At 41.5% G+C, this 21,291-nt stretch overlaps 1 protein-coding gene across 4 annotated transcripts in view; it reads left to right on the forward strand.

The window, feature by feature from the left end:
* LOC113024706 (glutamate receptor 2-like) overlaps positions 1–21,291 on the forward strand; it is a 122,872-nt gene that overhangs the window by 51,714 nt on the left and 49,867 nt on the right. For all 4 annotated transcript variants that reach the window (XM_026171988.1, XM_026171986.1, XM_026171985.1 and 1 more), the window contains exon 16: positions 8,803–9,050. In XM_026171988.1, coding sequence (XP_026027773.1) covers positions 8,803–9,050 — 248 coding nt within the window. The remainder of the gene's footprint in view (positions 1–8,802; positions 9,051–21,291) is intronic.

The following is a 21,291-nucleotide window of genomic DNA, read 5'->3' on the forward strand; positions in this document are numbered from 1 at the left end:
TTTCTTGTTGATCCCATATTGTGTAACCAGTCTGTCAAATGGAATAAATTCTGTTCCTTCTAGTATATGTTCTAAATATTTGATTCCTTTACCACTCCAATCTGAAAGGTTTATCATATTATTGTTTTATAATATGTCAGGGTTGTTCCAGATAGATGTACGTTTGCATGGGATTAAAAAGACTCCGTCAATTTTAGAAATTCCCACCATGCTGTCAGAGAAGAGCTGATGTTGACGCTTTTGAAGCATTCATGTCGTTGGATGTTTGAGCTGATAAGCTCTAGATTATTGCAAAGTGCTTGTTCTACATCTAGCCAAGGTTCATCTAAGAGGGTGTGTTTTAGCCATCCTGAGATAAACTGAAGCCTGTTGGCTAAGAAGTAGTGCTGAAAGTTAGGTAGTTCTAATCCTCCTTTATCCTTGGTCTTTTGTAGTGTTTTTAAGCTTATACGTGGGGGTTTATTTTTCCAAAGGAATTTGGACATACATGAATCTAGAGATCTGAACCAATCTTGTGGCGGTTTAGTTGGGATCATTGAGAATAAATAATTTATTTTTGGTAAGACCATCATTTTTATAGCGGCAACCCTTCCCATGAGTGATATGGGTAAACATTTCCACCTAGCCAGATCACCTTCTACTGTCTTTAAAAGTGGGATATGGTTTAATTTAGTTAGATCTGCAAGCTTGGGAGAAACATTAATACCCAAATACTTTATATTTCCCGATTGCAGTGGTGTAGAAAAGGAGTTATGGAAGGAGCAATTAATCAGAAGGACTGTAGATTTTGACCAGTTAATTGAGTAATCTGATATTCTTGCAAAAGAGTTTATCAATTCAATCACCCCAGAGATATTGGTTTGTGAGTTTTGGAGAAAAAGTAACACATCATCCGCATAAAGGCTGATTTTATGTTCCACGTTCTTGCATTTTATGCCCTTAATTACTGAATTCTGTCTAATTGCTGCTGCTAGTGGTTCAATAAAAATTGCAAACAGTGAAGGGGAGAGTGGGCATCCCTGCCTGGTGCCCCTCAGGAGACAGAAGCTGGAGGATGTCTGGTCATTTGTTCTAACACAAGCTGTTGGGGAATTATATAATATTTTTAACCAGTTTATGAAAGAGGATCCAAAACCAAATTTGTGTAAAGTTGCGAATAGAAATTTCCAGTTAACTCTGTCAAATGCTTTTTCTGCGTCTAAAGAGAATATTGTAGTTTCTAGGTTTTTACTGTATGAGTAGTCTATCAAATTAAGTAATCTACGTGTATTTGTTGATGAGTGCCTACCTTTTATGAAACCAGTTTGGTCAGGATGAATTAAGAGGGGGGTTATTTTCTCCAGTCTCTTTGAGAGAGCTTTGCAGATTATTTTAAGGTCTACATTTATAAGGGATATTGGACGATAGCTTGAGGGATATACAGGGTCTTTGCCTGGTTTTAGCAGGAGATTAATGTTTGCAGAATTCATATTTGATGGAAGTCTGCCCTTTTCTTTGATTTCCAACAACGTTCTGTAAAAAACTGGTGCTAGAAAATGTCCAGAATTCTTTGTAGAATTCTGCAGGAAAGCCGTCTGGACCTGGAGCCTTATTATTGGGCATACTTATCAGGGCTTCCTGGAGTTCACCTGATGTCAGTGGTGAATCCAGTGCCATTGCTTGAGTGTCCAATAATTTTGGAAGAGTTATGTTGTCCAAAAACTGATCAATTTCCTTTTTAGATGGGTTTATTTGTGGTGAATACAATCTTTTATAGAAATCCCTGAAAATGTTTATTTGTATCGGTTCATATATTGTGTTCCCAGATGAATCTTGAACAGCACATATAGTTGTTTTTTCTTTCTTTATTTTTAGCTGGTTTGCTAAAAATTGACCGGATTTATTACCATGTTCATAATTTTGTAGGCGTAGTCTTTGTACTAAGAATTTTTTTTTTTTATCAATTATCTCGTTCCAGGATCTCTTTGGTCGTTCACGCTTAGGGTTGCCAACCATCCCTTAAAATACGGAATCGTCCCGTATTTCGAAACAAAAGTACACGTCCCGTATTGAGCTAATAAGGGACGCACTTTGTCCCGTAATACAGTGAGAACCAAAAGTAGTCTATAAATGTTTATGGAATTAACGCCTTGTTTGAAAACATAATTCCCAGCCCCTCTCCTGCTTTGTGACCAATGAGCTGACAGCACACTTATGACAATTCGAGTATGACAATTCAGATTATCGCTCATCTCATTGGTCGAGGAAAGGTCGCTTTCGGAGAAAATACCGGAAGACAACAGGTGACCACAACAAGAAGCAGGGCCAACAGGGAAACAAACGCCGACTCTGCGGTGCAAGTCTCGGACGACAGTACACCTAAAGTAGGGTTGCCAACCGTCCCTTAAAATACGGAATCGTCCCGTATTTAGAAACAAAAGCACACGTCCCGTATTGAGCTAATAAGGGACGCACTTTGTCCCGTAATACAGTGAGAATCAAAAGTAGTCTATAAATGTTAATGGAATTAACGCTTTGTTGGAAAGCATAATTCCCAGCCCCTCTCCTGCTTTGTGACCAATGAGCTGACAGCACACTTATGACAATTCGAGTATGACAATTCAGATTACCGCTCATCTCATTGGTCGATGAAAGGTCGCTTACGGAGAAAATACCGGAAGACAACAGATGACCACAACAAGAAGCATGGCCAACAGGGAAACAAACGGCGACACTGCGGTGCAAGTCTCGGACGACAGTACACCTAAAGCTGGGCAGACACTGTGCGATTTTCAGTCACGTTATTCAGCTCCTGCTCAAACTGCACGATTGACTCGCAGGGGTTAGAAGTTGGTAGGTCACGATGCAGGTCTCACACTATACGGCCCGATGCTCTGATGCGACCTGAGTGCTCACACTGTGCCTCCATAACATGAAGGTTATAACAGAAATTCTGTCGCTCTCTCTCTCTCTGTCTTTCACTCACACAGACACACCACCACCATCAACTTTGCTAAATTCCTAATGAAAAACATTGATCAGGCAGCTGTGATTGAGCAGCAGTGTAGATCCAACTATTTTCACGGTTGTTGTGGTCGTGATAATTTTGTGATGCCACATCGAAAGGGCTCGGATGAGCTTTCCAAAGTTCTACAAGTTGTGCCTCCATCACTTGTGTCCAGATCACACGCTGCACTGCCGTGCTGCGCCGTCTTTTTCACCGACGTTTACGTGTTTGCGCGTGAGCAGTGTGAGCGGCTCACGAGCGATTGATGATCGGGAGCTGCTCGAGGTGTTAATCACTTCTCGTTACCCCACGTATACTACACGATGCACGATGAAGGCCAAAATCTGGCCGATCACCAAATCGGTCGCACGACTCAAAAATCGGCTCAAAATGGGCCAAAAATCGCACAGTGTAAGCCCAGCATTAGAGCAGCAATATTTGTTCGCTCAGAGAAAGAAAAATAGGCTGCAAAAGTACAGGGAGGAATGGGAAAAGGGAAACACCTGGCTGGGAAAATACACCATAACACCTTTAAAGCGCACTGCACTGTGTGCCGGCGCACTTTTTCCATAGGCATGCTTCTAGTGGTGGGCACATGAAGAACATGAGGGGCGTGAAAGCTCGGGGAACCCTTAACCAATTTCTTGTCCACCAGGCCACGGCAGAAGCAGATATGGTATGTAAACACTGGTTTGTTGTTTAAACCCTCTGGTTAAGGTTAATATGGGCATGTGCGGTGAATATCAGCGCTATGTGGCCAGAAGTGTGATAATATAACTTATTTTGTGTAATAAACAACTGCAAGGATAGATGATTACAACAAATGGATCACTAATACATAAAAGTAATACATAGATGAATAATGATGATGAGTTATGATGCGTAATCATGGGAACAAGTGGGTTTACAAACCTGATTAGCTTTAGAAAAGCTGAAATAATACCTCAACTGAAGCCAGTTGTACTAAATGCACTAAATGTGCACAGTTACAAGAATGATTTTGTTCTATTGTTTTCTATTAATTTATATAATTTTAAGTTAAGCAGGACAGAGTTCTTTTAAAGAAAGATTTACTTATATCCTCAAAAGCTAAGCATGACAGGCTTCTGTTTAAGAAAGAGACCTGTTTTACTGTGTTAATGTTGTCATTTTGAGCTAAAAATAAATGGCTAAATGATCATTTGTTTCCCATATGGTCATATCACAAAGAATATGCATCTGCTTAAATCAAATTCAAGTCAAATGGTTAAAAAATAATTTCACACACAAAAAAAAGAGCTACCACACTGGGAAGGGTGAAGGCAACTGGGTTGCCCGGCCCTGGCCACGAGGTGTCCCTTATTTATTTTTCAGGGAGTTGGCAACCCTATTCACGCTGAAGTCCGTTCCTTTTAATTCCCTGCCGCGGCTTTTCACCTGTTCCTTTTGTTTGAAGTGGCCGAATTTGGCCACAATAGGACGTGTCTCAATTTTGGCCGGGGAAGATGCACTCTGAGCCTTCTTCATGACTAAATCTTGGAAACAGCGGTCGATGTAATCTTGGAGAGCGTCTAAATTCTCCCCGTTGTCCTCCAGGGTGTTAGGGTTAGGACAGATGTTGTTAGTTATATGACAATTTATTAGTATATTTGGTAATACTGAAGCTTAAAGAAACTTTGTTCAATTCTAAACTATCATTCGCTTTAATTTTCCGCCAAAATCTTCTGGGTCTGACGTCAGTTACAGCATGAGTCGCTTACCTTGTACATCACTTCTGTCAATTACCTCCTCAGTCCGTCACTCCCCACGATAAACTGCTTAGAAGTATCAGGATGGATTAGAATGGGTGCGGATGTAAAAATGTGCTTCAACTTAGCGAAAGCTGAGTGGGCTTCTGGGGGCCAGGTGAAAGGTACCGTAGATGAGGTGAAACAGGTGAGAGGTGCAGCCACTTGGCTGTAGTTCCGAATGAAGTGGCCGTAAAAAGTCCGCGTCCCCAAGGAAGCTTTGAAGCTTTTTCCGTGACTCTGGGACCGGCCATTCCAGCACTGCCTTGACCTTTACTAGGTCGGTCTTCACCTGTCCTCCTGCCAAAATGTAGCCCAAAAAGGAAATAGATGAGGTGTGGAACTCAAAACTGTGGCTTCCTGGAGAGACTCGAAAACAGAGTTGATTAGTGGGAGAGGGTATTTATTTTTTACAGTAACATCGTTCAAACCTCGATAATCGATACACGGCCACAGCGACCCATCCTTCTTTCATACAAAGAAGAAGCCCGCAGCAACTGGGGAGAAAGAAGGTCTAATTATTCCTGCTGCCAGCGAGTTCTGGATGTAGTTCTCCATATATTCTCTCTCAGGACGGGACAGGTTATACAGTCTACTAGAGGGCAACGGGGCTTCCGGAAGTAAGTCAATAGTGCAATCGTATGGTCGGTGAGGCGGTAGAGAGCGAGCCTTGTCTTTATTGAACACTTCCTGTAAATCATGATACTCTGGAGGGAAGGTCTGGTGTTTGTGACAGGGGTGGAGCTCGATCTGCTGTTGCAGTGGGAATGGCTGACCTCAAACAGTTCGCCAAGCAAAACAGGCTCCAGCTGGTGATTTTTTTTACCTGGTCCAATCAATGTGAGCATTATGTCTCTGCAACCAGGGGGTGAGTAAAAATTTTTTTAGTACATCATGGACGAGGGCTTGGAATACTACCAGGGAAGTCGAGAGTTGGATCATGCCAGCCACTAGTGATTCCTGAATGTATTCCTCCATTGCCTCCCTCTCTGGCCTAGGAAGATTGTATAGTGGACTGGAGGGGAGAGCAGCACCAGAGAGGAGGTTAATAGCACAATCATAGGGATGATGTGGTGGCAGAGAAAGAGCCTTTTCCTTACTGAAGACCATTCTGAGGTCATGGTACTCCTCGAGGACCAGAAATAGATCTAAGATGGTTGTGTACAGCACCAGGAGCTGGAAACTGAGAGTAGAGCTGATTGCAAACAGAGAGAGTGACACGTTAAAATCCAGTTAAGTATTTGCTAGCAGTCCAGTCCAGGTGGGAGTTCTGATTTTTCAACCAGGGAAAACCAAAGATAAGGGATGGAAACATGAAGAGAGTTATTGTTTCCCAATGGTTGGCCGATGTGATTAGCTGCACGGGCTTGGTTTTATGAGTGATATAGGCAAAACCTTGAGTGGAGGCCGGAATGGGAGGCTTGAGAGGCACCAAGGGAAACCTTGCTGTCGGGCTAGATCCATGTCTATTAAATTTTTCTCACAACCGGACTCCACGAATGCTTGGAGAGAATGAGAGGTCTGATGGTATTTGAGCTTCACAGGGAGGGAGATGGAGTTTAGCTGCACCTGAAACGCCCACCAGTACCCCCAAATTTCAGGTGCCAATGAAATGCCCTGGCCGATCACAGTACAAACTCCCATGCAGGAAAACGCCTCTCTCTCTCCTACGGAGTGAGCCTGGATTGCCCGATTTGCATGGGCTCAGCAGGCTCCTTTGGTAACGGGAACAGGGTACTGGAGGGCGGACACACAACTCAAAGTACTTTGATGTGATGGTGAATTTATTTACAGGTGCACAGCGGGAGAATATGTGAGGTTTCAACTTATTTGCAAATGTGCGGAGAAAGTCTATGGGAGGTTTCCCACGGGGCAGCAAGTCTGAAATGAGGAAGAGGCAGAGAGAAGAACATGCGAGATGCGCTGCCCAGAGTGGGATGTGACAGTAGAGTCACATCCCACTGTCACATCCCAATGACCCTTTGTTGTCATTGTACATGCAATGAAATTATGGAGGCTCCACAGCATCAGTGCAGGACTAAAATATAAATAGTAAGACAGCAGGCATAAATAACAAATAGGAGAATAATAATAATGGATTGGATTTATATAGTGCTTTTCAAGGCACCCAAAGCGCTTTACAATGCCACTATTCATTCACTCTCACATTCACACACTGGTGGAAGCAGCTACAGTTGTAGCCACAGCTGCCCTGGGGCAGACTGACAGAAGCGAGGCTGCCATATCGCGCCATCGGCCCCTCTGGCCATCACCAGTAGGCGGTTAGGGTAAAGTGTCTTGCCCAAGGACACAACGACCAGGACAGAGAGCCCAGGGATCGAACCGGCGACCTTCCGGTTACAGATACGCTTCCCAACCCCCTGAGCCACGGTCACCCCAATAAATGTATACAAAGCAAGAGAAAAGCACATATTGGAGAACAAAGTGCTTGGAAGAGGTGCAAAGCACTTGCTCTGAGTTTAGAGTCCACATGTGAGTGTTCTGAGTGATCAGGGTACTCAGATTAGTGAGGTGAGTGGGCAGGGGTTTGGGGGGGGAGTGTTTCTTAAAAGTCCGAATGGCCCAGGGGAATAAACTTTTAGTCTGTCTGTAGGTGTGGGACCCGATTGACCTGAGGTGCTGACCAAACGGGAGCGGGTCAGACATGTGGTGGGCGGGGTGCAAGGGGTCACCTGTGATGACCTTGTTTTTCTTGAGACAGGAGGAGCTGGCAAAGGCCTCTAAGGGTGGCTGATGTCAGCCAACTTGACCAGTATTAATTACCCTCTGTGTTGCCTTCCTGTTGTCAGTAGTGGCCCCTGTGTACTAAAGACCCAGCCAGTAGAAGCGCATGCTCTCCACTGAGGAGTGGTAGAAGTCCAGCAGGAGCTTCTGGCCCAGGTTATTCTTCCTCAGGACATGAAGGGCCCCCATCAGGGCCTTGCGAGCCTGTACTGGTGTTTTTAAAAGTTATGTTTGACTTTATGACTTTCTGTGTCGTTTCTGGGATGCTTAGGACTCATATTGCACTGCTGGAAATAGTTTATTTTGATGCATATGCTGTTTTTTTGCAAATTTGCATTATAATATTTATTTTCGTTTTTCCTGCAGTATATAAAAATTGGTGTATTTCAAAAATAAAAGTATGAAGACACTTAAAATAAATTTCCTGTGGTGGGAAACTATTTTGTGCAACTTTTTTGTATTTACAGTTTTGAGGGATAAGCCTCTTAAATTTCTCTAACTAGAAATATATGTTAAAAAAACAAAAAACGATTTTCAATTTTTTTGTAGTTTATTGCACTTTTTTTAAATTTATGTAATTACTATGCACGTAATGCATACATATTATTAAAATTTGGGCTATAATAGTTGTATTGATGTATATTGTTAAGGGTTCAAATATTGAGGAGGGATACAGGAGGAAATCCAAATAACAACACTGATCCGGCCGGGTGGAGTCAAACGATGATTTTAATGAACACACGTGTATGCAATTCTTCCATAGCTCTAGGCCACTTTGCTCAATAGATCGCGCCGGACAAAGCTTCTGACCATCAATTAACTGACCGAGCTTCAACTCTTTAATAAGCACCAAAATGCAATGTGTATAAAATGATTACAGTTGCTCCTGCAATGAAAGAATATTCCATGATTATGATACCACCTGTAATACAGACTTTAATGTAATGTTAACAGCTTCAATAAATGCTTTAATGCAATGCTGATTAATGCAATGATAAAGATGATGGTTATGAACAGTAGCAGTAAAATAATTTCCCTGATCCCCACAGAACCTACAGTATTACTAGGTTTTAACAGTTTTACAATTTAGGCTTAACAACATTGCCCAGTGGAGCATTATGGAGATAGTTTTAGAATATTGTCTTGTGGGATGATGCATCAACTCATTCAGGCTACAGTCATACTCTCTTTACCTTCAAAAGTGCTTTAGGTAAACGCCTTCTTTACATACATTACAGGTTATCTAAAGGTAAGTTATAAAAATTAAGTTATCGCATACTATCTGTGTCTGTTTCTCTTTTTTAGCGTTCTAAAATCGCCTTGTTTGACAAGATGTGGCAGTACATGAAAATCGCAGAACCTTCAGTTTTTGTCAAGAAAACATCAGAGGGTGTCCAGCGTGTCAGGAAATCCAAGGGAAAGTACGCTTACCTGCTGGAGTCCACCATGAATGAGTACATCGAGCAGAGGAAACCCTGTGACACAATGAAAGTTGGAGGAAACCTGGACTCAAAAGGCTATGGCATCGCCACACCAAAAGGATCCCCATTAAGGTGGGTGGATCAGTATAACAATGCTGGCCAACCTGCACTGCCATGTACCATTCACACTACTAACCTGCTGCCTAGCATACCATCCCTCTCCTAATTCCTACAGTTCTTCTCTCTGTATATGTAGATGAAAGAGAAAATCATGCTAAACTACTTTGAGCTTTAAAGAGATCCAGATTTTTCCTAAACTCAGTAACTTGAAGTCACAGTAATAACCCTGGCTGACAAACTGCTTGTTATCAGGTGGTAATTAGCCAGTGTTCAAGCTGTCCCTGTGCCTATACACATAACTCACTATGGAGAGCAGATAGATTCATCCCAAGGCTTACTGCCAGCTGGGTGTCGCAGTATGCGAGTGTGATGAATGGGACACGGCGGTTAACTCGTTGTTATAATAATCCACCTACCCTGATGACACCATCTCAGTGGTTTGTATTTATTACCATGGTTACCACCTCTGACCAATGGCTAGCGGTGGTTTCCATGACAAATGGGGGATAGGGTGTTTGATTTGCTTCCAGGTCTTAAAGAACCCCTTCAGATAGGCTCCTTTTATCTTGAAAATAAATGTGATGACATTTATAGTGTAAAACATTCTAAACAAACCTGTGAATGTCAAATTAAAGTGTCTTCATATTCTGTTTGATTTTTTTTTTTAAGTGTTAGTTATTATTTTTGGCTGCAGGCTTTTCTCCATTGATAACTTGGCTCTTTAAGACCTGGATCAAGGGACTTTTGCAAAGTTTATGACCTAATGCTGCATTCCATTTGAAGTTGGAATTTGCAATTTGCATGTGTGTGTTTGCGTCTGTCTGAGTGTGTACACATGTGTGTGTGTGTGTGTGTGTGTGTGTGTGTGTGTGTGTGTGTGTGTGTGTGTGTGTGTGTGTGTGTGTGTGTGTGTCTGTTGGGAGGAGGGAGGGCACTATATGTCACCATAAAATGTTTAAATTACATACGGACAGTTATACATAAATTAGCTTCCCCCTACATTCCCTCAGAGCTGTCTCTTATTTTTTTAATATGTGAAAGTAGTAGTAGTTTTATATTTTTCTTTTATCTCATGCAATTGCGCAAGAATTTACATACATGTTTACACATGCAGATTAATAGCCTTTTTTTTTTTTTAAATTGCTACAGAAAATACAACAAATTTACATTCATAAATAAACAACATTTAGCACTTTATATAGACCTATCTAAAGTGGCCCTTAAGAAATAGCTTAAATAAGAAGAATGGTATATAGCTCAACAATATTTGTGTCATATATATGAGAAAAAATATGTACACTTCAGAATCAACAAAGCAAAATCAGAACGGAACACTTTAATAAATGTAGCAAAAAAAAAAATCAGATGGTATTAAGTGGATTAGCAACAGTGTTGGGGAGTAACGGAATACATGTACCGCCGTTACGTATTTAAAATACAAAATATGAGTAACTGTATTGCGTTACAGTTACCGTTTTAAAAGGTGGTATTCAGAATACAGTTACTTTGTTGAAATGAATGGATTACATGGCTGTATTTTCCTGTTTCATTAGGCTATGAACTCTATATTTTTGGTGTCCACGCCGGTGGAAACCCAAACAAAACACGCATTAAGAGGCTCTCATGTCTGTGTCTCAATCTCACGGCCGATGTCACCTCTACTTGTAGCCCACATAATGACGTGAAGAAATATTTTAAAAAATTATTCACAAAAATGATTTAATATGAAGGCAATAGGCAGAGTGTTACAGGCATAGCCCTAAAGAATCAAGCCTCATGGGCAGTGTAGTCCGTGCTGCAGGGAGAATGGACTGCCATACCCGTTATGTGTCTGTGAACGAGGAAGGGAGAAAAAGAGTTGAAAAGTAAGAGATGTCACGGACCAAAAACGGGAGATGGAAGCATGTAAATATTTTTATATATATATGTAAGATGTATTATATTTTATAGGCAATAATTCACCCTGTTTGTTTACTAAACATAGTTTAGTTTAACTTACTGACAATGAAACTCTTACAAACACATATGCGGTAAGGCCAGCCATAAAAATACACCTGTCCACAACTGTCAAATTATTGTGATATCACAATTGCAGGGTGATCTACTAACAATGCACTGTATTGTACAGGGTGGGCCATTTATATGGATACACCGTAATAACATGGGAGTGGTTGGTGATGTTAAAGTCCTGTTTGTGGCACATTAGTATATGTGAGGGGGCAAACTCCTCAAGATGGGTGGTGACCATGGTGGCCATTTAGAAGTCGGCCATCTTGGATACAACTTTTGTTTTTTCAATAGGAACAGGGCCATGTGACACATCAAACTTATTGGTAATGTCACAAGAAAAACAATGGTGTGCGTGGTTTCAACGTAACTTTATTCTTTCATGAGTTATTTACAAGTTTCTGACCACTTATAAAATGTGTTCAATGTGCTGCCCATTGTGTTGGATTGTCAATGCAACCCTCTTCTCCCACTCTTCACACACTGATAGCAACACCGCAGGAGAAATGCCAGCACAGGCACCCAATATCCGTAGTTTCAGGTGCTGCACATCTCGTATCTTCACACCATAGACAATTGCCTTCAGATGACCCCAAAGCTAAAAGTCTAAAGGGGGTCAGATCGGGAGACCTTGGAAGCTTTTCAACTGGCCCATGACGACCAATCCACTTTCCAGGAAACTGTTCATCTAGGAATGCTTGGACCTGGCACCCATAATGTGTTGGTGCACCATCTTGCTGGAAAAACTCAGGGAACGTGCCAGCTTCAGTGCATAAAGAGGGAAGCACATCATCATGTAGCAATTTCAAATATCCAGTGGCCTTGAGGTTTCCATTGATGAAGAATGGACCCACTATCGTTGTACCCCATATACCACACCAAACCATCACTTTTGTTGTTCCAACAGTCTTGGAGGATCCATCCAATGTGGGTCAGTGTCAGACCAATAGCGGTGGTTTTGTTTGTTAACTTCACCATTCACATAAAAGTTTGCCTCATCACTGAACAAAATCTTCTGCGTGATCTGAGGGTCCTGTTCCAATTTTTGATTTACCCATTCTGCAGATTCTGTGCGCCGATCTGGGTCATCCTCGCTGAGATGCTGCAGTAGCTGGAGTTTGTAAGGGTGCCATTTGTGAGTAGCCAATATCCGCCGAAGGGATGTTCGACTAATGCCACTCTCCAGTGACATGCGGCGAGTGCTACGCTGTGGGCTCTTGCTGAATGAAGCTGGGACAGCCACTGATGTTTCTTCATTAGTGACAGTTTTCTTGCGTCCACATTTTGGCAAATCCAACACTGAACCAGTTTCACGAAACTTAGCAAGCAGTTTGCTAACTGTAGCATGGGAGATGGGTGGTCTCGTAGGGTGTCTTGCATTGAAATCTGCTGCAATGACTGCGTTCACCAGATATCAACACAATTTCGATCCGCTCCTCACGTGTTAACCTCTTCGACATGTCAATGGCTGTGAACAAAGAGAAACTTGTAAATAACTCATGAAAGAATAAAGTTACGTTGAAACCAAGCACACCATTGTTTTTCTTGTGGCATTACCAATAAGTGAACTGAAACAAACATTTATTTTTAGGTCCATTCTGCTGCTGATACATACTTTAGGTTTCTGAATATTAAACTTGTTTCTGCCTTTCATAGTGTGTAACCTGAAGGCCCTGAGTACTTTCTCCCACACTGAAAACACTGGAATGATAAAATGATTTAAACATTACCTAATAAGACTGATTCAGGACAGACAATTCGTTATTTTAAACTTTTCTAGCAGTCCTTCACAAACAGGGAACAGTCTGTCTATTCTCTCCATCTGTCAGCTGCTGCTGGCTCTTCCTCCTCCTCTTCCTCACACACTGCTGAGTTTGTCCTGGTGGATCATCAGGGGTGCAAAGCCTCACAGATGATGTGCAGCAGTGGGTCCTTCAGTCTGTCCTCACTCCGGACACTTGCAGTTGTCACACATGGAAATCAAATGTGTGATAAGCTGCAGGATTCAAACACAAGTGTGACTTATAAATGAATGTTCATACTTTTATTACACAATCAGAGAGAAAGAAAAAGAGAGAGTGCAGGACAGACAGACAGGTGACAGTCTCAGGTGTATACACTGCTACAAAACAGCACAAGAGAAGGAGGATTTAGTGTTTGTGTCATTACGAGTGCTCAACAAGAAGAGTTCCCAGATGGTACAGTGATGGTCCTGTGATTAAAGCATCTTTCTTTCAGCTTAACGAGTGAACCGTCAGCTCGTTCAAAAACACATTAAAGTCCGTTTGGCTCGACACCACCGAACAGAGGCAGCAATATAACATAGCTAACATTAACAGTGCAGTGAATCCTGCTTGTGCCGTGATGTTCAGGACTGCAAACCGAGCAGCATTCATTGACTTTCATCTTGTTGTATTTGTGGATATATGACTGACTTTAATTATCCATAAAATCATCACATTCTCTGTAAGATTAAGGTCAGCTATAGTACTAACATTGCTAATGTTTGCAACTTTGCCGACATGTGGCTAACAGTAATGTTTTAATGTTCTTCATTATTAAACATTTGCACATAAATAAGTGACATAATATTCAGTACTTACTTTTGAAAGTTTACTTTTTCGGCCGCTCTGCTTAACCCATCTGCCGCTTTTTTCGGCAAAATTATCCACACCCACCGCCGCACTATGAATTCTGCGATATATGGGATCACAAAGTCCACAGCGGACCAAACTTCATATTTGGGGAAAACGACGGCGTATTTGGAGACCGCATTTGGAGTACACTTCGGATTGGGACAGCCATGGTCACGTCGCTGTGACATAATAGGTCTCAAAATGCGTACTCCGAAGCGTACTGTAGTCAGCAAGTTTAGAAAATCCTCTTAAAATGTGAGATTCAGAGATTCAGTATAAAACTACTGTAATTCTTAAACTGTTCATGCAGTATTTTTGTTAACCTCCTTAAATCTTGTTTCATTTAAAAATCTGGTGGTGTATAGGGGCAAAATTGCAAACATTGGGTCCTTATCAAAATTATCTTTCCGGTTTCTAGGCTGTTACACCATTATTGGCCTCGTATTCATATGACACCCAATGGCATTTTAATCCATAGCCTCATTTCCACAAAGAAAAAAGTTAACTATGTGAAATGTAAGTAAAAGCAATGCAGGGAGTAGTGATGGTAAATTTGATTGTTTTTACTGAATCGAGTTTGAATGAGTCACTCACAAAAATGAATCGGATTTTTTGAGTCATTTGAGTCACTGAGTCAGTTGCCCAGAGAGTGCAAAAAAATTACATTTTCACTCAAACTTAATGTGTTTCTCTTTTCATGTATATCCTACTGCTAAGATGATTGAAAAAGAATAACAACTATTTTTATAGAGCAAAAAAGAGCAAAAAAAATTACGATTTCTAAAGGGAAAATTTATTTTATTTATTTTTATTGTATTTTATTAGTTTTTTCCTCAAATGTCAAATATATATTTTCTCATCTAAATGTCCACTGAGCTGTGAGCCAGGGGGCGGTAATGTGCCTTAACAGTGGTTGCCAACCAAAAAGTAGAAGAAGAAGCTGTGAGCCAGGAAGGTTGGGGGGTTGGGTGGGGGTGAGTGAGATTCATTGATGCTACAATTCAGCACAGGAAGGGAGGAGGTGAATGAGTGATTCGTTCATGCTACGATTCAGCACAGGAAGGGAGGGGGTGAGTAACTCAAATGTGCTGTTAGCAGAGCGATGCTACTGTGAACTGAGGAGCTATTATCTTGATGTGAGCTTTCTACTCAGGGTGTTTTCTTCCAGTTCAGAGCAGAAATGTTTCTGTTAAGAAACTGGCTGTTGTTTTTTTCCCCCCACAATTTTAATTATAAGCGAAATATATTTCTACTATTGAAATTAGTTTGCTAACAGCAACAGGGATGAGTCAGTGAAGGAGTCAGTTGGGCTTGTGAATCATGATTCACAAGTCAGTAAAGTGATTCTCGAGTATTTTATATCAACTGAAGCCCATGTCCAAAAGATTGTGACAGGGCGCACAGGTAGTAAGAGGTTTTACAGACCTGAGGAAATCACATGATAGGGTGGGGCTAGGTTTCACAATGAGCTCACCCGAAACCTTGGCTGATTGTGACCTACACCTGTTTTCACGCCTTGGCTCATGTGATTAGGTATAGGATCATCAGGGGGTCCTTTTGTCCCTCTTTGGGGGGATACTCCGACAGGGTTTAAATCTGGGACTCTCCACCATTTGACCCTAGAACTGAAGAAGCCTCAGTTGAGAGGTGAAACGTCTTCAAGCAACTTATAGAAGTCCAGACGCTTTTCTTTCCAAGCTCCTTAGACTTTATCCACATTACTGTAGAAGCTGCACCAAGCGGACCACAAATAGTTTTTTTAAACTATCTTTGTGACTTCAACTCTCCTTCAGTACAAAAGGTTTGTTGGTGAGGTCACAGAGATCCTCAGCATATTCAACCTAACTAGGTTCTCGGTTCAGATCAGTTTCAAGTTTTATTGTCATGTACAGATAAACAGTGTAGCCACATTTACCCATAATGAAATTCTTTGGCTTGTGCTCCTCAGCTTTACATGAGCATATAAAAGTGTGCAGTTAAATGAAGAAGAAAATAACAGAAATAACAGTAATAATAATGATAAAGAGAAAAAAGTATTGAATATTTAGAGAATTTGAGACTAGTTTTGGTATTTACAGTTTGTGCAAAACTTGTGCAATGAGCATTTAAGTGGGATTAGTTGAAGTGACAGTGTGTAGAGTCCTGTAATTGTAGTGAGTGTGTAATGGTGTGTATAGAATGTCAGCAGTTCAGAAAAGCCTAATGGCTTGTGGGTAAAAACCGTCTCTGTGTCCGGCAGGCGGGTCTGGATGCTCCTGAACCGCCTGCCGGACAGCAGGAGTGTGAAAAGTCTGTGGCTGGGATCAGAGAGGATCCGCTGCATCTTCCTCATCCTGCGTGACTGGCAGTTCAGTCCTGGTGATGCGCTGTGCTGATCTCACCACCCTCTGCAGATCAGCAGAACTTTATCACCAGATACCAGCTAATTTAACATCAGAAACAACAGTCACATCAAGGCGCTTTATATTTTAAGGTAGACCCTACAATAATACAACATGCTTCAGCTTCAGCTACTCCAAGAGCTGGGCTCTGCTTAGTACCTTTCTCCAGCATCCGACAAGCTAGCCAAGGTCAGCAGACTCCTTCAGCGTGTTGGCTCCCTTTTGGCTCCCTGGTGGCTACAGCCCCATACTTTCCTCAGCAATAGAGATGCACAACATGGTCCATTCAGACTCAGTTTCTCCAGAAATTAAAAGTCTCCTGCACTGGGGAGATCAGAATGAGGTTCCCAGCACACCCTCACTTTATATGTGGATACACCAGTCCTGTCTGGCATCCTCCCCTCCCACCTGATCTGTTCACCACCAGGTGAATGGATCTTTTCACCCAAATGTGCAAGATATGACAGCAGGTCTAATGATACAATTGCAAAATCAATCATCAACCTGCGACTGATGGCATCCTGGTTCCAACTCTTATCACAAACATGGTTTTACTTGATCATAATGTTCATCATGGACAATCTGTGAACCTAGAAGTTTTGTGAGAGAACACCACTCAGGTTCAGATCAATGTGTTGGCTTGGCTGTTCCTCCCAGTCACGCCATGACAGTTTATATGTCACTTTCCTGCCAGGACACTTGTCCGTTTTAGCCACATGCTCTACAAACGCACTCTTTCATAATCAATCGTCTACCAATTGAAAGGTTGGTGGCTCCTCCAGCCTGCATGTTAAAGTATCCTTGTCCAACATTCTGAACCACTGTGAGTTGCCTACAATGTATCTATCGGAATATAAGTGCATAAATGTTAGGTTCAAAAAGTACTTATATTACTGTGTTTGTGAATAGGTGAATGAAGCTTGGAGTTAGAAAGCGCTTTGAGTGCTCAAATTATGTAGGAAAAGACTATATAACGTAGGTGGGAAGTAATGAAGTACAAATACTTTGTTACTGTACATACGTAGAATTTTTAATAATCTGCACTTTACATTATACCGCTTACATTTTCAAAGCGGGCTCATTACTTTTGATTAAACACATTTAATGGAAATTATTATTTCACGTCATTGTAGGCTATCAAACATCAAACCGATTTGAGTCTAAATAGCAAATACATGCAACACAATACTGTTCATGTATTAATCACCAGGGGATATCACATAAAAAGAGATGAAAGAGATAAAACCTTGTGCCATATTCAAGTGTTAATATGGGCTGGCGGCTTTTTGTTTGTTTGTTTTTTTTTGTCTATAAATTGCGCTTGTGGTACTTCAGCATCTAGCTACCAGTACAGAAAAGGAGTAAGCATAAAGGATGTAAATGATTACTTTTTTTAAAGTAATCCATGTGATTTCAAATGCTACATTTCTATCAGCTTAACAGACATCAGGAAACACACAAACTGCTGCTATGAGTGCAGTTTGCAGCACACTGCAAACTGCACCTGGACACTACTCCAACAGAGGTCGATCATCTTGTTAATAATTTTACCTCACTACATATGACTCTGGATACTATAGCTCCTGTGAAAAATAGAGCCTCAAATCAGAAATATTTGACTCTGTGGTATAATTTCCAAACACGTAGCTTAACCTCCTAGGACCTGGGGCCCGTTCTTCGTACCTCGCTAAGTAGGTTAGCCGGATTAGATTGTTGACGATTTCGCGTGATCCTGGATCAGTCGGTTCCCCGAAGCTCATCCGGGACTTGCTGTCATAGCAACAGAGCCGTAAGCGTAAACCTGCTCGGGAGCAGGTTCACTTTATGTAAACAGGATTAGATCGCGGCCACGCAGGTATGTCCGCTTCATTTATACGAAAGCAACAGCGATATTCCACCACTGTTTCACCATAAATAAATATTATCAATGTAACTAAAGACAATGCAGCACCTGATCCATTTATTGATTTCACACAGATACATACAGGTCATTTCCTAAAAAAGGGAAATGTACTATTAACATTCTATCACATGTATGTGATTATTACAGATGTAATTCATATTTCAGAGTAGTAATTGTAAATTACTTCGTGTAATCAAGATGAGAGACCACGGCTATAAAAGCGAAGGTGGATTTGGGAAGTCTGTCGCAGCCATGTCCTGTCCGTATACGCGAGCAGCCCATTGCGGAAGGTGCAAGATTGATAAGGAGAGTCCTCAGAATTCAGCGTATATTGTGGGATAGACAGGATCCTTTAGCTCAGCGCGACAGTGTGCTCATAGAGAGATATCGATTTTCCCGTGAGGGTATTATTTACTTAACCAACTTGTTGACGAGGGGGTGCAGGACCACCACCTGTCTTTTTTTCCTCTGCCCTTTTCTTGGTTGCTGTTATGAACAAACTAACAGAGTATTACAGGCCAGTATTACCTTGCCAAGAGACGCAAAGCAATCTAAGAGATAAATATTACCATTCTGTAGAATACTCCTGTATTCCACTTTTACTTGTTCCCATGTTCTTGTGGGTCCTGTTGTGGCTCTAATGTGAAAGGGGATATAATATAACATATTATAATATAATATAATGCCATATGATATTGGACAATATAGTGTCATATGATAGATCTACCCTACCGCCTACTGGTGTTGGCCAGAGGGGCCGATGGCGCGATATGGCAGCCTGGCTACAACCGTAGCTGCCTCCACCAGTGTGTGAATGTGGGAGTGAATGAATAGTGGTATCGTAAAGCGCTTTGGGTGCCTTGGAAAGCGCTATATAAATCCAATCCATTATTATTATTATTATTAAATTACCTACGAGTTTGATTTGTCAGCAACTTTCTGCCAGCCCTCTCTCCTTGCTTTTGCAGCCTTTGCAGTGTTCTCTTGCGTTTTAATTAAACTCTGAAACTCCTGAAATCCCTCACTCAAGAGTTCTTGCTCTGCTGCCGGAAAATACCGAGCACGCCCCTTCGACATTTTCGCCGACCAATCAGCGGGTTGCCGATCAATGTTTCTACTATCGATGCGTAGCCCCTTTTACGACGCCCAGTGATGTCACATTCCTGCGTCCAGCTGTAGTAATCGTCAACAGCAGGTGTGTTCGGGGGAACCGGATTAGCGAGCTCACGGTTAGCGCGATGATTTGATCTTGGATGTGTCATTTGATCTTGGATGTAGTAAGCGACGTACGAAGAACGGGCCCCTGGCGTCCACATATGTGGACATCACATTTTGGGTTATTTAGACCAAAATACTCAATTTTGCTCTACAAGGGCCTGATATCCACTTACAAGGACATTATACTGCTACTGTTCTATGCTACCTTATTTTTCTTAAAAACAAAAATAAGATTTTAAAAAAATCTGGCAATTCTTTGTTTTTACATTCACTGGGGCCCAATATGCCCAAATATCAAAGAGAAATTAAAAATGCATGCCGTGGAAGAGTTCGGGTCTTAGGAGGTTAAAGCAGATAACTCGTAAGCCGGAGAGGAAATGGCATGTCACAAATGTAGAAGATCATCATTTAGCCTGAAGAAATAGTTTAGTGCTTTATAAGAACATCTTATTATTCATCACTGATTGAGTAAATAAGAACAAACCTAGGTGTCTCATTAGTTACAGAATTGAATTCAAACTCCTGCTCCTCACATACAAGGTCTGTAATAATCAGGCCCCATCTTATCTTAATGACGTTATAGTACCATATCACCCCATTAGAGCACTTTACTCTCACCCTGCAGGCCTACTTGTTGTTCCCAGAGTATTTAAAAGTAGAATAGGAGGCAGAGCCTTCAGCTTTCAGGCCCCTCTCTTCTGTGGAACCAGCTTCCAGTTTGGATTTGGGAGACAGACACTAGCTCTACTTTTAAGATTAGACTTAAAACTTTCCTTTTTGCTTAAGAATATAGATGTTATGCTGCAATAGTTGTAGGCTGCTGGGGGATTCCCATGATGTACTGAGTTTCCTTTCTCACTCACTATGTGTTAATACACCACTCTGCATTGAATCATACTTGTTATTAATCTCTGTCTCTCTTCCACAGCATGTCCTTATCCTGTCTTCCTTCTCTCACTCCAACCAGTCGCAGCAGATGGCCCCGCCCCTCCCTGAGCTTGGTTCTGTCGGAGGTTTCTTCCTGTTAAAAGGGAGTTTTTCCTTCCCACTGTTGCCAAAGTGCTTGCTCATAGGGGGTCATATGATTGTTGGGTTTTTCCTCTGTATATATCAGGGGTCAGCAACCTGCGGCTCTTTAGTCCTTATAGTGCAGCTCCGCGTGGTTTGGGAAAATAAATTAGAAGTATTTAGCTGAAGTGTATTTTACTTATGTTAGTTCTTTTTTACCTTGTAGTTCTAAATTGGAAGATTATTGTGATATTGAAATATAAAAATAAAATTATATTCTTTTATTTTTTCATCGCTCAAAATAAGCGTCACACTCGCAGAAGCCGGTATGCCTGCCGAAACGCCGTGCATTTATCGAGACTTTCAACCCCAGGTAGGCCAATTATGGATCCACATTATGTCAGCAGCTATTCTCCACCATGAACTATGTTAAAAACAAACACAGCTTACGCCTCACAGAGGACAGCTTACAGTCCTGCGTAAAGATGAAAGTCACTTCGTACAGCCCCGATTTGCAGACGCTGTGCGCAGAGGTTCAGGAGCAGAAGTCCCATTGTAAACATATCACGGCAGACACGACGATGTTTGCATGAACATGCTTTTCAGCATCTCTTTAACGACCACTTTTCACACACGGTTGTTGACGCATACAGCCGGCTGTAGCTTTTCAGCTCACAGCCCGACACTAGTGATGGGATTTTCGGCTCTTTTTAGAGAACCGGCTCTTTCGTTTCGGCTCACTAAAAAGATCCGGATCTTTCGGCTCCGAACCGGCTCTTCAGGTTGTTTTGTTGCTTTAATTAATTTATTATTAACAACAATATAAAATTATGCACAAAAGGAATTACTAATGGTTCAAGGTTCAAGGTTCTTTATTATTCGTCACATGCATAGTTATACAAGTATAACACACAGTGAAATGTAGCCTGACACGCTCCTCGACATGTGCAAAAATTGGGGGGGGGGGTGTAGAGGAAGAACATTATATATATACATATATATATATACACATATAGTATATACACTGGGTGAATGTGCAGTAGTAGCAGCAAGCAGGTGAATTCTGTACATTAATATGAATAGACATCTGACTATTTTAC

Source organism: Astatotilapia calliptera, chromosome 6, assembly GCF_900246225.1.
Source record: "Astatotilapia calliptera chromosome 6, fAstCal1.2, whole genome shotgun sequence".
Lineage (NCBI taxonomy): Eukaryota > Metazoa > Chordata > Actinopteri > Cichliformes > Cichlidae > Astatotilapia > Astatotilapia calliptera.